Consider the following 15111-nt stretch of genomic DNA (forward strand, 5'->3'; position numbering starts at 1 on the left):
AGGCTATATTGAAGGAGTATGTGTATTTGCATTCTGTTTAAAAAAAATAAAATAAAATAAAAAAACAATAATAATAAAACTCTTCTATAGATTTCACAACCTCAAATAAAACCAATCAAAATCGAACTTACCATTGCCACCATTACAACAGCTGCAGTTATTTTACTCCACAGTTTGTATTCAAATTGCTCAATTTCTTAAGGGTTCTGAATTTTATGCTACATCTTAGCATATCAAAGGCGTTTTCCATTGTATGTCAGCATAAAGCTACTGGTATCCTCCTTTCTAGGCAGTTGTTTGGTTGTTTTAAACACACAAAATGTAATTCAGTTTTATTAGATTGAATATTTATAGATTGATTATTTAGAGTGACTGTAAACTACAGCTGGGAGTGACATGAAACTGTAATCAGTTCCTCATTGGGGTTCTTCCACACAACACTCAAGCTATTCAGTTGTTCAAAATCATCCAAAATGCTATGGCAGAATGAAGAATAAAGGGATTCAATCCACTCTCTTCCTGATTGTGCTATCCAAAAGTAGTTTGATACAATAAATATGCCGTTCGGATGGTTCATCATGAAAATTGCCTCCCCTTTTCCACAAAGGACACACTGAAAGCTTACTTAATAGTCAGCAGACATACTGCCAAAGCACTTTTGAATTGGGTTGCATCCTCCGCCTGTGATTATCATTTTTGGAGTGGATTTGAGGGCACTGACGTATATGAGGAAAGTAAGCAACAATCCCATCTAAATATGCTGTTAAAATGATTGTTTTGACACTGGTGGCAGAACATTGCAGCCATCTGGGGCATAAGTGTATTGGAAAGAGGAGAACAAAATGTATATAGAGTGATTTTAGAACACGTGATAAAGACATAATCCAGCAGCATGAATATCAGTTTCAGCAAGCTATCAATTTTTCGATTTTCGGTTCAGGCATGTAAGTAGATAGCTTTATGGGCTTAATAATTTTAAGCAGTTTTAACGTAATAATACGTCTGCGATTGTGGTTGTAGTTGGTGCAGTGGTGTGGAAATGTGTCTAATATTTGGATTTTGCCCCATAACAAAATGAGGTAACAAGCGCACGGTCCAAAGAAGCAAATTGTATTGTAAAATATCAAACCTCTCCTTCATAGAGGTACTCTTAGGAGAGTCTTTTATGCAGCGTATGTTTGCGGTGACCTTGGCCCTATAGCTCTGTCCACAGTGCCTCTCAACTTTGACAGCATAACAACAACAAAGAGCTGTTTTGTGAAGCAACTCGTGAGGTCAGTGGAAAAACAGAGAGGCCTCATTGTTGATATTGCTAATGCTACTGGTGCTTTTTTATTGCATGGTTTTGAACATGACACCGCCTCCATTATTTACTCTCTATTAATGTGTAGCATTGAAAGTCTGTCACTTGAAATCCAACAAAGTCAGTTTCCATGACTTGAACAAATTACTTTAGGAACACTGTGACTAATAATGAAATCACGCATCTTGTAAATGCTTGAGTACAATGTTACAGCTGTCTTATCCATGCGCAGCTAAGTTGGGGTAGTTTGTTTGCTGCAAACTTCAAGTCAGACTTTTTTTCTCCTCTTCCCCAGTTTGCAAGCTTCATTTATGTTTGGGCACACTTTCCCTGAGCTCAGCCTCTGACCCATTACCCAAAGTCCCACAAAACCCGTTTTGTTCAAGTCCCTTTTAAATAACACACGTTTTTGCCAGATGTTGCTCCTCACTCGGCTTTCCAAGTGGCTATTAATGCAGAGTTATGTTCAGAAAAAGTGAGTTGTCATGACAGCAGGATTTGCTTGTTGATGTGCTGAGCTGTTGCAGAGTGAGTGAACGATTGAGGCGGTAAATAAAAAATGAAGTCACTTTCGGTAAGTACTTAAGTGGCTATCATCAGGCTGAGTGCGTAACAGTGGGCTCCTTCACTTTTTGACTCCTCCCGTCTTTCACTCACTTGCTGCACCATTCTCACTTAAGTAGCTTGTTTACGTCCAGTGGCCTCTTTAGAACATTTTGTTTTATAGTTCTGAACAGTGTCCTTGTAATGGTCCACGTTCACCACGCGCATGAGTCATCACTTTTCCACACTTGCTGCTAGTGTCAACTGCATTCATAATACAGTATTATTATACATACATAATAAACAAGCAAGGATTAACAGATAAAATAAACAGGACTTTTTTTTTTTTTTTGAAAAAGTGTTGCATTGTAATATTAGAAGAGATAAGTACAAATATCAGGAGAAAGAATATTAGAGGAAAACAGTCACTATTAGAATATAGTCATAAATTGGATTTCATGAGATTAAACTTGCAATATATAGCCTTAAGTCTGATTTATTGAGAATAAGGTCACACTATTGCAAGAAAACTAAAAAAAAAAAATTACTCAAACATTATTGTGGTGATGCGAAAATAGTCCAAATATTTCCAGACAAAAGTTGTAAATATAATTTTATGAGAGTTAAGTTGCATTATTATAGGAAATAAGTGAAATTCTTTGAGCAATTTAATTTATATTACATAAAATTAATTGCAGTGATTCAAAAATTCATAATAATGTGAGAAACCAATTACATAAGAATAGTCACAATACTGTGAGTGAAAATGTCTTTCAATGATTACAAAAGGTTACAGAAAGTTGCAAATTTTCAAGATTTAACGCCCACCGCATATCCAGTGGCGTGGCCAAACATGACTGAACTAGACAACCCCCCACCCCCCCGACCCCCGCCCCGCCCCGCCCCGCCCCCCCGACCCCCCCCCCCCCCCCCCAAGAAAAAAACAAACAAACTTTCTACAATTCTTTTCTTTTCTATTTTTCTATTCTTTCAACAATATACTATACATACCGTACATTGTGGTATGGTAATGGAACTAGCTGGATGTTACTTACCGGTAATCTCTGGAAGCATTCGTTCTTGTTGTTGTTGTTGTATAAGCTCATGTGATACGACATGGCATTTTTGATTGGCTGTTATATCTGTGACATTGCAAAGTCGTTCACCAATGATTACAATTCTTGGCCCATTGTCGGCCACTCACAATAACTAGACCAGCATAATGGAATAATATTATGATAAACAGCTGCAAGGTCTTGAGAATAAGGTCATAAGATTAAGACAAAAATAGTTGTTTGGCAATTATAACACTTAAAAGTACAAAAAACAATTACACTTTTCTCAATAATTCATGACAACAGTTGAATTTGACAACTCATACAGGAGAAGAGTGGATTAGTCTTACTTTTGACTATTAAATGTTATTTATAGTCTTGTTTTTAGTCTTGGTTGAGTCATGTGGTTGCTGATTGCTTTTGGACATTCAAATTTACGACAAGAATAAGGCAAAACCCTTTGAAATAACAGAAAACAAAAGCATTTTGTTGCTAAAATGCTGTGACATGATTTTTAGATGCCTTTGGTGATGTTCTAACCAAGAAACTAGGTGCAATACATCACTCCCGTCACAATGGGTGAGTCAAAGAAGCATTTCAGTCACCAGAGAGATTTCTTGCTGTCATTGTCAAAGGCTTTTTATTTATAAGATGAAAGGCGATGCTGTCGTGAACCCTCAGAGAATAATTACTCAAGCCTGCAGTCTTGCCTTGACTTCTTTCATTATAATCACACTTTCCAGAACTTGGCATCTGTTTCCTATGAGAGAACTCAGATAAATCTGTCGTACATCAGGAGCGAGAGAGCAGTTAGCGAGCAGCTGGCAAACATTCATGGCATGCAGGAAAGAAAATTTTCCCTCACAAGATATGCACAATGAATAATCACATCAAAATCTACATGGTGCTAACAATGATAGCAGAAACACATACAGGATGTTCAATCTGAACGTCAAAAACATTCAGCAATAAATTTTTGAGTATCTTGTTAGTGCTGTGGGAGGTTTTAAAGACACTGGCCCATATGCTCTTGATTATTATCAACATGCAATACATTATTCTGTATAAGGTATACAGTAGGCCATAATATAGCAGTGCAAGCAAGTTTAGATTAATTAATAAAGTAGCAATTGTTTTCAGAATTCACTGAAGATGAGTCTTCTGGGCCAAAGAAAGAACCATCTGGATTGTTATCAGGACTAAGTTCAAAAGACAGCATGTGTTTTGTATGGGGATGTGTTAGTGCCCATGGCGTGGTATAAACTTGCACATCAGTGAAGGCACTATTAATGTTGCAATGTGCACACCGGTTATGGAGCAACATATGCTGCCTTCCAAGCAATGACTTTTTCAGGGATGTCGCTGCTTATTTCAGAAATACAATCCCAAGCCACATTCTGCATGTATTACAACAGTCTGGCTTTGGAGTAAAAGAGGGTGACTGGCCTGCCAGCAGTCCAGAGCGACAATGAAAATGTACGGCACATTATTAACTGTCACACTTGTTGCACTTATCTGTAGACTCATTTAAAAAAAAGAAAAAGAAAAAGAAAATAAACAATTGATGTTGTCCATCGATCTATCCATTTTCTTGACTGCTTATTCCTCACAAGGGATGCGGGGGGCGCTGGAGCCTATCTCAGTTGGCACTGGGCAGGGTACACCCTGAACTGGTTGTCAGTCAATCGCAGGGCACACAGAGACGAACAACCATCCACACGCACAAGCACACCTAGGGACAATTCGGAGCGTCCAATCAACCTGCCGTGCATGTCTTTGAAATACGTGAGGAGACCGGAGTACCCGGAGAAGACCCACGCGGGCACGGGGAGAACATGCAAACTCCACCCAGGAAGGCCAGAGCCTGGACTCAAACCCGAGTCCTCAGAACTGGGAGGCGGACGTGCTAACCACTCGGCCACCGTGCCACCCAATAGATGTTGTACTTTCCTAAAAAGAAAACATTGAACGATTTATGAAGTTTCATTTTAAATGTCATTTAAATCTTTTCTTGTTCCATAAAACATAATTACTAGTTTTCATGAAACCACTGAAAGTCACAATTTAGCGCAAAGCCCCTCTTCATACTCCACTATTCATTTGATCAAAAACGTCAAGATTTACCACTTTGCGTTTGACCAGATTAGCAGTTCAAACATTTATTACACCAAAATACAATAGATTCAGCATTACACAGAATATAAAAGTTTATTGTATTGCTACCAAGCGCCTAACAGAAAGTGTCTTTTTTTTCCATTTATTTATTTTTTATTTTTTATAATGAATTAAAGCTTTATTTTCTATACAGTAAATCCGGGGGCTATGTATGGACATTTCTATACATGCATAAGCCAATGATAAGAGACAGATAAAAATATCCTATTGTTAAATAAAGACCACAGGCTTTAAGCACTCTCAGTCAGATACTTTACTCTATGAGCTAGTTTCTTGCTGAGCTTTTAATATATTACAATATAGTGTATATTATGATAACAAATTACCCAAATGACAAGTTTGCTTGGTCGCCGCAAGACAATGCACACAATACTTGACCGACAAGTAAAATTCACTTATTCAGACATAGATACACCAAAAGCCACAATATTAAGTACACCAGCACAGTTTCTAATATTAAAGACTCCAACAAGGGTATTATAACCAAAATATTAGCAAGATCATTCTGTGCAGGTCTACACTATTGCAAACCACAATAATAAACATACACAAAAGTAAACATTATGACCATTGTAAAATCATTCTTTTTTAACAGCTATTCTACCGTTGAGCTGTAAAGGTGTACCTAATGTTGTGGCCGCTTGGTTTATTTTACTAATCTATTGAGTAGCAGTGATCAGATTATTGTGAGCACTTAGACATTTATCATTTATTCCCCAACATGCAAGGGACTTGAGGACAACATCATCTTTTATATTATCATAATACAAGGTCATAAAATTGATCCACACACTTGCACAAATGTTTACAGCATCCTCTTAAGCCACCATCTTCACGCTGAAAAAATTCATATTAAAAAATACACCATGTGGATTAATTCAATCACAATTATTATAACTATGTGCATGACGAATGGATCATAGTGGTTTTCATGCATAATACAGATAGTTTGTCTGTACAAATGATGGTCACAAGAGGGCGACCTTTGTTCACAGCTCAGTTTTTGACACCCAGTCAAGTCGTGGCGGGCGGATAAACGGCAGGAAGGGGGACATGCATAGGGCGAACATTACACTCAATCAAGTCTATTGCTTTTCAAATAATGTGCATTTGTCCACCAGGGAGCATCTCCCTCATCTAAAAAAAAAAAAAAAGAAAAAAAATGCATACAATGCCCATCAGAAAGAGAAATGTGTGCCTTCTATCTTCCTCTATTTACTTCACCCTCCATCTTCATTTCAGGCATCAAGCTAAAGTCTCCGGATCTTCCTTTTGTCCTCCTCACTTCCTTCCTCGCTCTCTTGCACCTGCCTCACTTTTCATTTCTTCACTCCCTCCTCCTCCTTCTCTTCCTCCTCTCTGCAGGGCAGCCAGTGAGGGAGACTGGCATTTCTCTAACAGCGGGAGAGCAAATCTGCACCCAGCATCACTTCACGCAGTGAAAAGATGGGTGGGTGTGGCAAAATGAATTGCGTGTGTACGTGTGTGTAAAAGTGTTTTTTGGTAAGAGTAGATAGAAATGGATCTTCGTACACGGCAGGCAACAATTTACTAATTCTATTTCATTCAAGTGAATTAATATTATATTATAACTTGCAATCCCGCCCGCCACCCAAAAAAATAAAAAATCAAAATCAAAATAAGAGACAAAAGAAGGAAATGAATTGAGGACTATATATTGCAGCATATCATAGAATACCAGAGAAATATGCCCTCTAGTGGAATTACGCAGACTAACATTGCTCTTATTTGATGTCTTAGAAATTAATACAAAGCAAAGTTGTTGTTAATTTTAGATTTGAAGTACTTATTTGCCCAGTGAAGCGAGGACTTTGTGTAAGTGCTTTGTTTCAGTTCAACTGGTGATACGAGATGATGCTTTTGTTCACTTATGAGGACTTCACTGTTGGTATTGGAGACGAGTCAAAAAGGAGGACAGAGTTTTGGACGGAGAGAGGTGGCGACGAACGAGATCACTTGGAGCGGTTACGGAATCGGGGAGGAAGTGATGCCTGGCCGCGGTTCAATTCCTCGACTCTTCATGAAGGACAACAGTTGGTCGGGGATCTCGGCGAGGACATCCTTGGCCAGCCGCGCCATACTGAGGACTTGGTTTCCAGATCTGTCCACGTAGTCTCGGAATGGAACAAACTGGAGTGGCAGGGAACAAAAGTCAACCAAGTTGTTTGGATAATTATGATTAAACAATGCTGCTGCACTTGCTTGTCTTTTTGACTAATGGGCCAATTTAAGTGAAAAGAGACACGATCAATCAACTACATCTCACTGGTGCGTGACATGTCTCCCCGATCTCTTTCAATCTTTGAGAAGTTTACACAACAAAAAATAAATAAATATCAACTGTATCCTATTCCGCATGTACCGTACTTTCCCATTGAAGCTGACCTCTGGCGCTCTTCTTATGAAGTCATTGAACTATACTATATTATTTATTAGATATTGATTTGTCCTTCTCTGCTCTGAGCCAAAAATAGAAAAAAATGGTCGGTAGATAATCCGAGAATCAGACTCAGTCATGACTTCCAGAGTGCAGTGGCATTTAGAAATCACATCAAAAACTTAAAGCTGGTTCAATCTATAGCTCATTGTTGCCTTTCTTGGTTGCCATATAGAGAACTAACCAAATAGCCATAAAAATTGTCTTAACAAATTTCTTTGGATTGTTATTGTTGGGTGGCATAGCTCAAGTGGTAGACTGGTTGCGGATTCAATCCTCAACCCTTGACGTGTCCTTGAGTCCAGGTGCTCCTGATGCTGTCTCATCAGGGGGTAAATGAGAAGGCAGTGTTGAAGCGTTTCGACTACTTTTAAGGTAGAAACACGCACTACAAGTGAAAACCAATTTATTGGCTGTTATTCAAAGAACACATCAAGCTCAAATGGAAACTATTTGATCGGTGTGATCCTTTCACAATTTCTTCATCATGAAAGTGCAAGCAAGGTAACGTGAAATGGATAGAACACTGTTTGTGGACTCAATATTTGCTGGAAGATGGAACATACTGTACAGTATGGATACAAGTAAAGTACTTTCATACAGTATGTACAGTTGGGCTTTTTTGCATTTTTGTGTCTTTAAGCATGTTTAGTTTCTGTACATTTATAGCTGTGCTTATAAATTTACATACCTCAAGTGTATGTAAACTTTCAAGCACAACTGTAATCACTCATAGATGGCAATAAGCTTTGATAGTAGATTTAAAGGTTATAAGGAGTATAAGCAGGTACTGTTTTTTGGACCGGCTACTGCAGTCTCACTTCAAAGGCATAAAGCAAGGTCTACTTTCTGACGACCTACTTTCCAACCAACTGTTTTGTTGTTCCTGTAAACAAAATGCTTCCCACTGGTGCCATGTAGGAGAACCCTGGCCACAACATGACTGTTCTTCTCATGAGAACCGTGTGACTTAGGGTGGGTGGGAAAGTCAGCTTTGCTGCCATGCAAAATAAACATTTTGGATCAATAACACTTAGGGTGTAGTGAATGTACAATAGTCGATTGATTACCCCCCATTTATCTATCTATCTATCTATCTATCTGTGTGTATGTAAGTAAAATTCTAAGTACACTTTTTGTAGTTGATGTAAACATGTACAGTACAAAAGGTACTTTTTCCCCCCTTATTATGTCCTAAAAAAAGTGCATAAAGTGCAGATGAGTTAAGTTACAGCGGAAGAACGCAACCATTTTCGAGCCTGATTGAAGCCTTCTTTCAATATGCACTTCTGTGTTACTACTAAAATCTAGCCAAGCAAGTTCAATAGAATGGTGATGAGTACCTGCACAATGTCTCTCTCAGCGAGGCGCCCTCTGGAGGATACTCTCACCTCATCTCCATCCAGCTCTTCCATTGCTAAAAGCAGCAGAGAAAGAGTGAAAGAATGACTCAATAACAGAGCCATTGAGGGGGAAAATGAAAACGATTATTGTAACTACTGAAATGGAACGGCATGGGGAGAAAGGTATTGAGTGGACGTGGATAGAACATTTTATGTAACAAAAAATGTCATGGCTCCAGCAAAGATGATACAAATTTAAATCACTGGTCAGAAAATTGAGAAGCCAAGTAGTTTAAATGTGAAGCTGAGGGAGAGCTGCAGAAGACATTCATGCTAACAATAAATGGGCACTTGTTGGAGAAACGTGTTTAGAAATCCTCATCTGAAGCACCACCAGTCATCACATATTTAATGCATAATGTATTGATAGCCAAGTAGAAATGAAATACCACAATGGAAACATGTCAAAGGTCATATACAGTTGTGCTCATAAGTTTATACACATTAGGGGGATGTAAACTTAGGAGCACAACTGTATGTATCACCATTCACCACTAGTTGGAAGGCAAACAGTTGTGCTCGTAAGTTTACATACCCTAGGGTATGTAAACATTTGAGGACCACTGTATACTCAGTCGATCACAACATTAGGTACACACCAAAGATCCACTTACTGCCTCTTTTGTCTCGTTTTGTTTTACCAGTCAAAAAGGTTTGGACATTGTTTCTCACACAATAGAAGGAGAAATGTGGCCAAACTTTTGACTAGCGTGTATTAAGTCCCACTCTGGCCATGGGCACGTCTGCACAGTGTAATAACATCCAGTGCACTTTGCAAAAATAAATAATAATGATAATAATACAGTAATAGATTTTTAGATGGAATAGAAACATCTCTTAAAACAAAAGAAAAGAAATTATTCTGCCATTTAATTATGATTTGTATTCTTGAAGTATGGAATATTTTGACTTATGTTGCCCCTAAATAGTAGTGTTTTTCTGCTAAAATTTGAGACATTGTGAATTTTTTTTTTCATCTACTTGCGCATGTGCAACCAGTAAATTTATTATTGTTAAATATTTTTCAGCTGTCATTAACACGGAGGAATGAGAATAAGAAAGAGGTGAACTCTATCAATTGCCTTGTTCTTGTCAGAGTGCAGGTCGCTGATTGCAGAAACTGCTGCTCGTCACGATGTGCTCAGACAAACAAATACACCACATTTCAACCATGGAAGAGTGCTCGAGGTGGTAATTCTCATGCAATTGGAATTCAGTCGTGTTATGTAATAGGTATTTTGAAGACAGTATATGACTATTGAAATAATGTGTGTCGAGACACGTACACACTTCAGGTAGCACATGCGACCTTCAAACTTGACTGATTGCATTCGATATTAATCCTGACATTGGATTTCGGAATTAGAAAATATAAAGGACAATCCAACCCAGGATGAGCTTCAAATTGTCACGCATCCCTGAAGCATAGCATCAGCTCAAGATAAAGAGCTGTTGGCAGACTGACATTAAACTACACCGGCTCAAGGCCACTTGCTGGATTAAATTCAGCATGCGACTATCATATCAAGTAATAGGCGATTGCAAATAAAAGTATCAGCATCGCCTAGAAATAAAACCTAGGTGAACCATGGAAAGGAATTTCGGGAGAAAACACACTCACCAAAAAAGATGACTTTCCTCCATTTTCTCTCTGACAAGATTGCCAATTAAATCTTCGCAACTGTAACTAATCACTTCAGGTCAGTCCAGCATTGGATTCTTTTCTCCTGCTGGGGAATTTTACATGAATTTGGAGTGTGAAATTTTATCTTTTCTCTTCCGTCCAACCATTCTCGACACTGATTATCCTGGTTAGTGTAGTTGAGAGCTGGAGCCTATCCCGGCTGACTTTGGATGAAAAACACCTTTTAAGATGTTGAATGCAGTTACAGTATAATCCATAGTAACTGAAACTAAACTAGTGGCTGAAAAAAAAGGTTAAACCATAAAAACACAACAACAAATCTCTTGCTAGATTTTATGATTAGGAATCAATACGTAATTATTACCACGCTATGGGACATATATTCAAAAAGAGATTTTGGAAAATGATGTGTCATATTACCTATTGAAACAGTCAGTTTCATTTGACGACATCACATTACTGCTGTTACTGCCCAGAGCCAGCTGAGATAGGCGCCAGCACCCCCTGCGACCCTTGTGAGGAATAAGCGGTCAAGAAAATGGATGGATGGATGGATGGATTACTGCTGTCTTGACTCGGGTCATGCAGGAGTAATGTTTGGGTCTTGTTTCATGTCATGACTGTGTTTTGTTTGCGGCAAATGTCTGATAGTTGACTTTATTTGAACTGATGATTTGTTTGAGGCAAATGTCTAATGTTTGGTATTATTTGTTTTATTTGAACTGATGCAATCGGCTTGTAACTAGGTGATGTCAAGACTCTTTAATCTCTCTATATGGTTAGAAGCCAGTCAGCAGCGAATCAGATCAATCCATGTCAGTCCTGTTTCAGCGACCTATCAGGGTTACACACATGTCTAGCCTCAACCAATGAGATCAATTCACTGTCTATTTAAGATGTCTGAGAAATGTGAGCGTTGCCGGATTATTAACTCTGTTCCTCGGTGTGCCTACGGAGCCCAAGGGGGCTTGGCGTGTTTTTCGTTTAGTCATGAATAGTCATGAATTGGGAGCCAACCTTCAGCACATAACAACTGCTAACCACGGACTGCATATTTCGTGGAGATTGTTATTATATTAACCAGCAGAGTAGTTATTTTTAAATAGCAACAAAAGTATTCATAGAAGTACATTTAAAAAATAAATCGTTATTTGTCGTTCATTCTTTTTTTCTCAATCATATCCTGACCTAAAAAAAATGTAATACTCACCGTCAAACTCAGCGGGCCCGACACCTACGATGATTATAGACAGCGGGAGTGATGCTGCCTGCGCAGGAGACAGCAAAAAAGAAAGAACTTTCAGAGCAGTGACAGCAAAGAGACACATACATTGTGGCATAGTGGCAAGCAACACTTGCAGGCCAAAATGCAAACACAAAATGGATTTTATTTCACTTTAAAAGGGTGGAGCAATTTTTCTATGTTAGGAAATGCAGGCTAAGGTCAAGTGAAGGATAAGGACACTTTTGCTCCCTATAGACCAAGCAAGAAACGGACTCCACACGTGTCTTTATCACTGTCAATAAGGCAGGAGAAACAACGATAAATGAACCTGAAAACTGTGATGAACGGGTCTTCACACCGTTGTCTTGGCAAATCTTCCAAATTATGATCACACTTTGACACAGTTCTCCACCCATTAGATGGCATAGGCCTAAAAACTTGGAAATCTAGCATCGCCCATCTGTCTCGATAGGATATCTGGTTTTGATTGGTGTTCTTTTGCGTGAATTTATCTGGCAGTGGAGTGGCACCTCATCCAGAGTTTGTCAATGTATAATTCCTGGAAATCGATTAAAATGGCTGCTTCAAACCAAAATGGCAGACTTCCACTCTTTTCTTGAAATTATTCTCCAGGACTTTTCCAGCATTTTTTTCATCTGCTACAGTATGAGTCAATTTATCACAACATGCAATAAATGTCAGCCTAAACTTTGGACAAGCATTATATTCTACAAATGTACCTTATAATTTGTACATTTAACCAGATTGCTTCAATGTTACCTATTATTTGGCTCAAAATAACAAGCGTCTCTCACAGAAATGGTGGCCACTTGGCAAGCCCATTCTTCATTTACACAGTAAATTCTGTAGAGTAAATTTGACTCTATTTAGAATAAATTTGACTCTATTTAGAGTGGGACCTAATAGACTCAGTATTAGAGTAGGCTAATATTTACACTTGGGAGAAAGTAAAATAGAGAATTGGAAAACGAAAATTAAAGTCACTCAAGTGTTGAGGAATCAGCTCACGACCTTCAGCTTGGGAGACTGCCACACTACCAACTGAGGAATATTGGTACTTTGAGTATAAGAAGTACTGACACACAATCCACCAGAAGCACAAAGAGGTAAAGAAACATGAAGGAAACACCGTCATAGCACAGAACTACAATGAGGATGAAACCGACTATTTTATTGCTGTGGATAGTGGCATGAAAAAAATGTCTTTTATTGACGATCAAAGGTAAGAAGCAAAAATGACATCTATTTGCGTAATGACGTTGCCGCTAGTGAGTTGTGATTTAGATTTGAATATATATATATCAGCTCGCGCATGTAGTCGGATTATCCTGAATGTTTCAGAAAACGGAATTTTGCCCTTAACCCAAATATTGATGGCTGGTAAACGTAGTCTGTGGTTGCACTTAGTTCAGCAGCAAGAAAATACCTGATTGAGAGCAAGCAAGTGGGTAGGATTTGAGTGAGTAATGTGGGGAAAAAAAGAACAAATATATATATATATATATATATATATATATATATATATATATATATATATATATATATATATATATATATATATATATATATAATACAAATTGGAGTTCTTGAAAAAAAAAAAAAAGGTCAAAACATTCTAATATAGGAGGAAGTTGATGCCAGAATTCCCAAGATGCCAAGCAGCATTGTGTAAGTATTTTGAAAGCTGTCTTCAACCACTCCTTTTATTGAATTATTGTTCACTTACTGTTGATATATTTATTTCAGCACCATGCTTCGGTATTGTGTTTATTGAAGTTTTATCAATTTCTGCCCAGATGGCACTGACTACTGTAAGCACAAGTTGAAGTGAACATAAAATCTACCTAAAATGCTTAGAGTTCAAATCTCACTATCAAGTGCTCGCGGTTGTGCCTACCATTACATCCATCCATCCATCCATTTTCTTGACCGCTTATTCCTCACAAGGGTCGCGGGGGCTGCTGGCGCCTATCTCAGCTGGCTCTGGCCACACCGAGGGACAATTCGGAGCGCCCAATTAACCTGCCATGCATGTCTTTGGAATGTGGGAGGAGACCGGAGTACCCGGAGAAGACCCACGCGGGCACGGGGAGAACATGCAAACTCCACCCAGGAAGGTCCGAGCCTGGACTCGAACCGGAGACCTCAGAACTGGGAAGCGGATGTGCTAACCACTCGACTACCGTGCCGCCCACCATTACATATTAAACTAAAAATATAATATGCATTCTTTACATGGTGAAACGCATTTATCATGAAGGTGTGGGGGACGTGTCTCCCCCTGCCATCTGAGCGCATGCTGTAAGGGTTTGATCAAGCTAAATATCTGCGTATGGGACTGACGTGGGTTGAATGATCGGTCACATATGATTTCTTTTGAAATTTATGCAAACTTAAGAAATGCTGGAAACATGGCTGTGCTAACATGTGTGTTTACTCACATTGACCACGGCCTCTTTGGTTTGGACCATGTCAGATATGACTCCATCTGTGATCATCAACAGGACAAAGTACTGGGAGCCATCTGTTATCTCTGATGCACAGCTGGGACACGCACACACACAAACACACGCATACATTTGGCTGAATATGGATTACAAAGGAGCACACAAGTCTACAATAATTTCACTGCCTTCAACAGTATGACATACATATGATAAAACCTAGGGTTTATTACAGAAACAGCAAGTGTTTGTCCTCTGCTTGAAATTTAGCCAACACAATTAGATGAAGATCAACAAATGCAATTGAGGTTGTATTAATTAAAAATGCAATCTATCCCCAAGTACTTGACAAACACTCACTTTGCCACTTTGTTTATAACAGGTGCAAAGTTGGTAGGTCCATAAAGCTGCACAGTTCTTAGGCTCTGGAAGTAGGCCTCCATGACTCCATCAATGCCCACACAGTTTGGATTATCACCATTGCCACCCTGCAAAACAAAGTAATGCATTATGACAGACTTTCACATGTTCAAGTCAGTCATTTCTTGACTTTTTTTTTTTTTTTTGCTTTAAGTTCATCATTTCTCAACCCCCACATTCATATTCAGAGTGTTTTGTTCTCAAACTGATGACATCTTTAAAAAAGAGAAACTACAAATCTGTTACAGGGATTATACCACTGTATTTTAACACCTTCCAAAAGTTAACTATATGCCTATAATGATTAAATCTTACTTTTGACACCATGACAATGTAATTTTTATGAAATATTAGGTGTTTTGCTCCTTAGATTTGTAACGCGGAAGTAAAACGTCCGGTTCAGTAAAACACCCGGTTCA

At 38.5% G+C, this 15111-nt stretch overlaps 1 protein-coding gene across 2 annotated transcripts in view; it reads right to left on the minus strand.

Moving 5' to 3' along the window:
* Positions 1-5044: 5044 nt before the first annotated feature.
* LOC144014631 (copine-9-like) overlaps positions 5045-15111 on the minus strand; it is a 75547-nt gene continuing 65480 nt past the window's right edge. For both annotated transcript variants that reach the window (XM_077514758.1, XM_077514759.1), the window contains 5 exons: positions 14633-14760; positions 14270-14372; positions 11793-11850; positions 8878-8951; positions 5045-7227 (listed from right to left, as the gene is read on the minus strand). In XM_077514758.1, coding sequence (XP_077370884.1) covers positions 7063-7227; positions 8878-8951; positions 11793-11850; positions 14270-14372; positions 14633-14760 — 528 coding nt within the window. In that variant the 3' untranslated portion in view covers positions 5045-7062. The remainder of the gene's footprint in view (positions 7228-8877; positions 8952-11792; positions 11851-14269; positions 14373-14632; positions 14761-15111) is intronic.

Source organism: Festucalex cinctus, chromosome 2 (genome assembly GCF_051991245.1).
Source record: "Festucalex cinctus isolate MCC-2025b chromosome 2, RoL_Fcin_1.0, whole genome shotgun sequence".
NCBI lineage: Eukaryota > Metazoa > Chordata > Actinopteri > Syngnathiformes > Syngnathidae > Festucalex > Festucalex cinctus.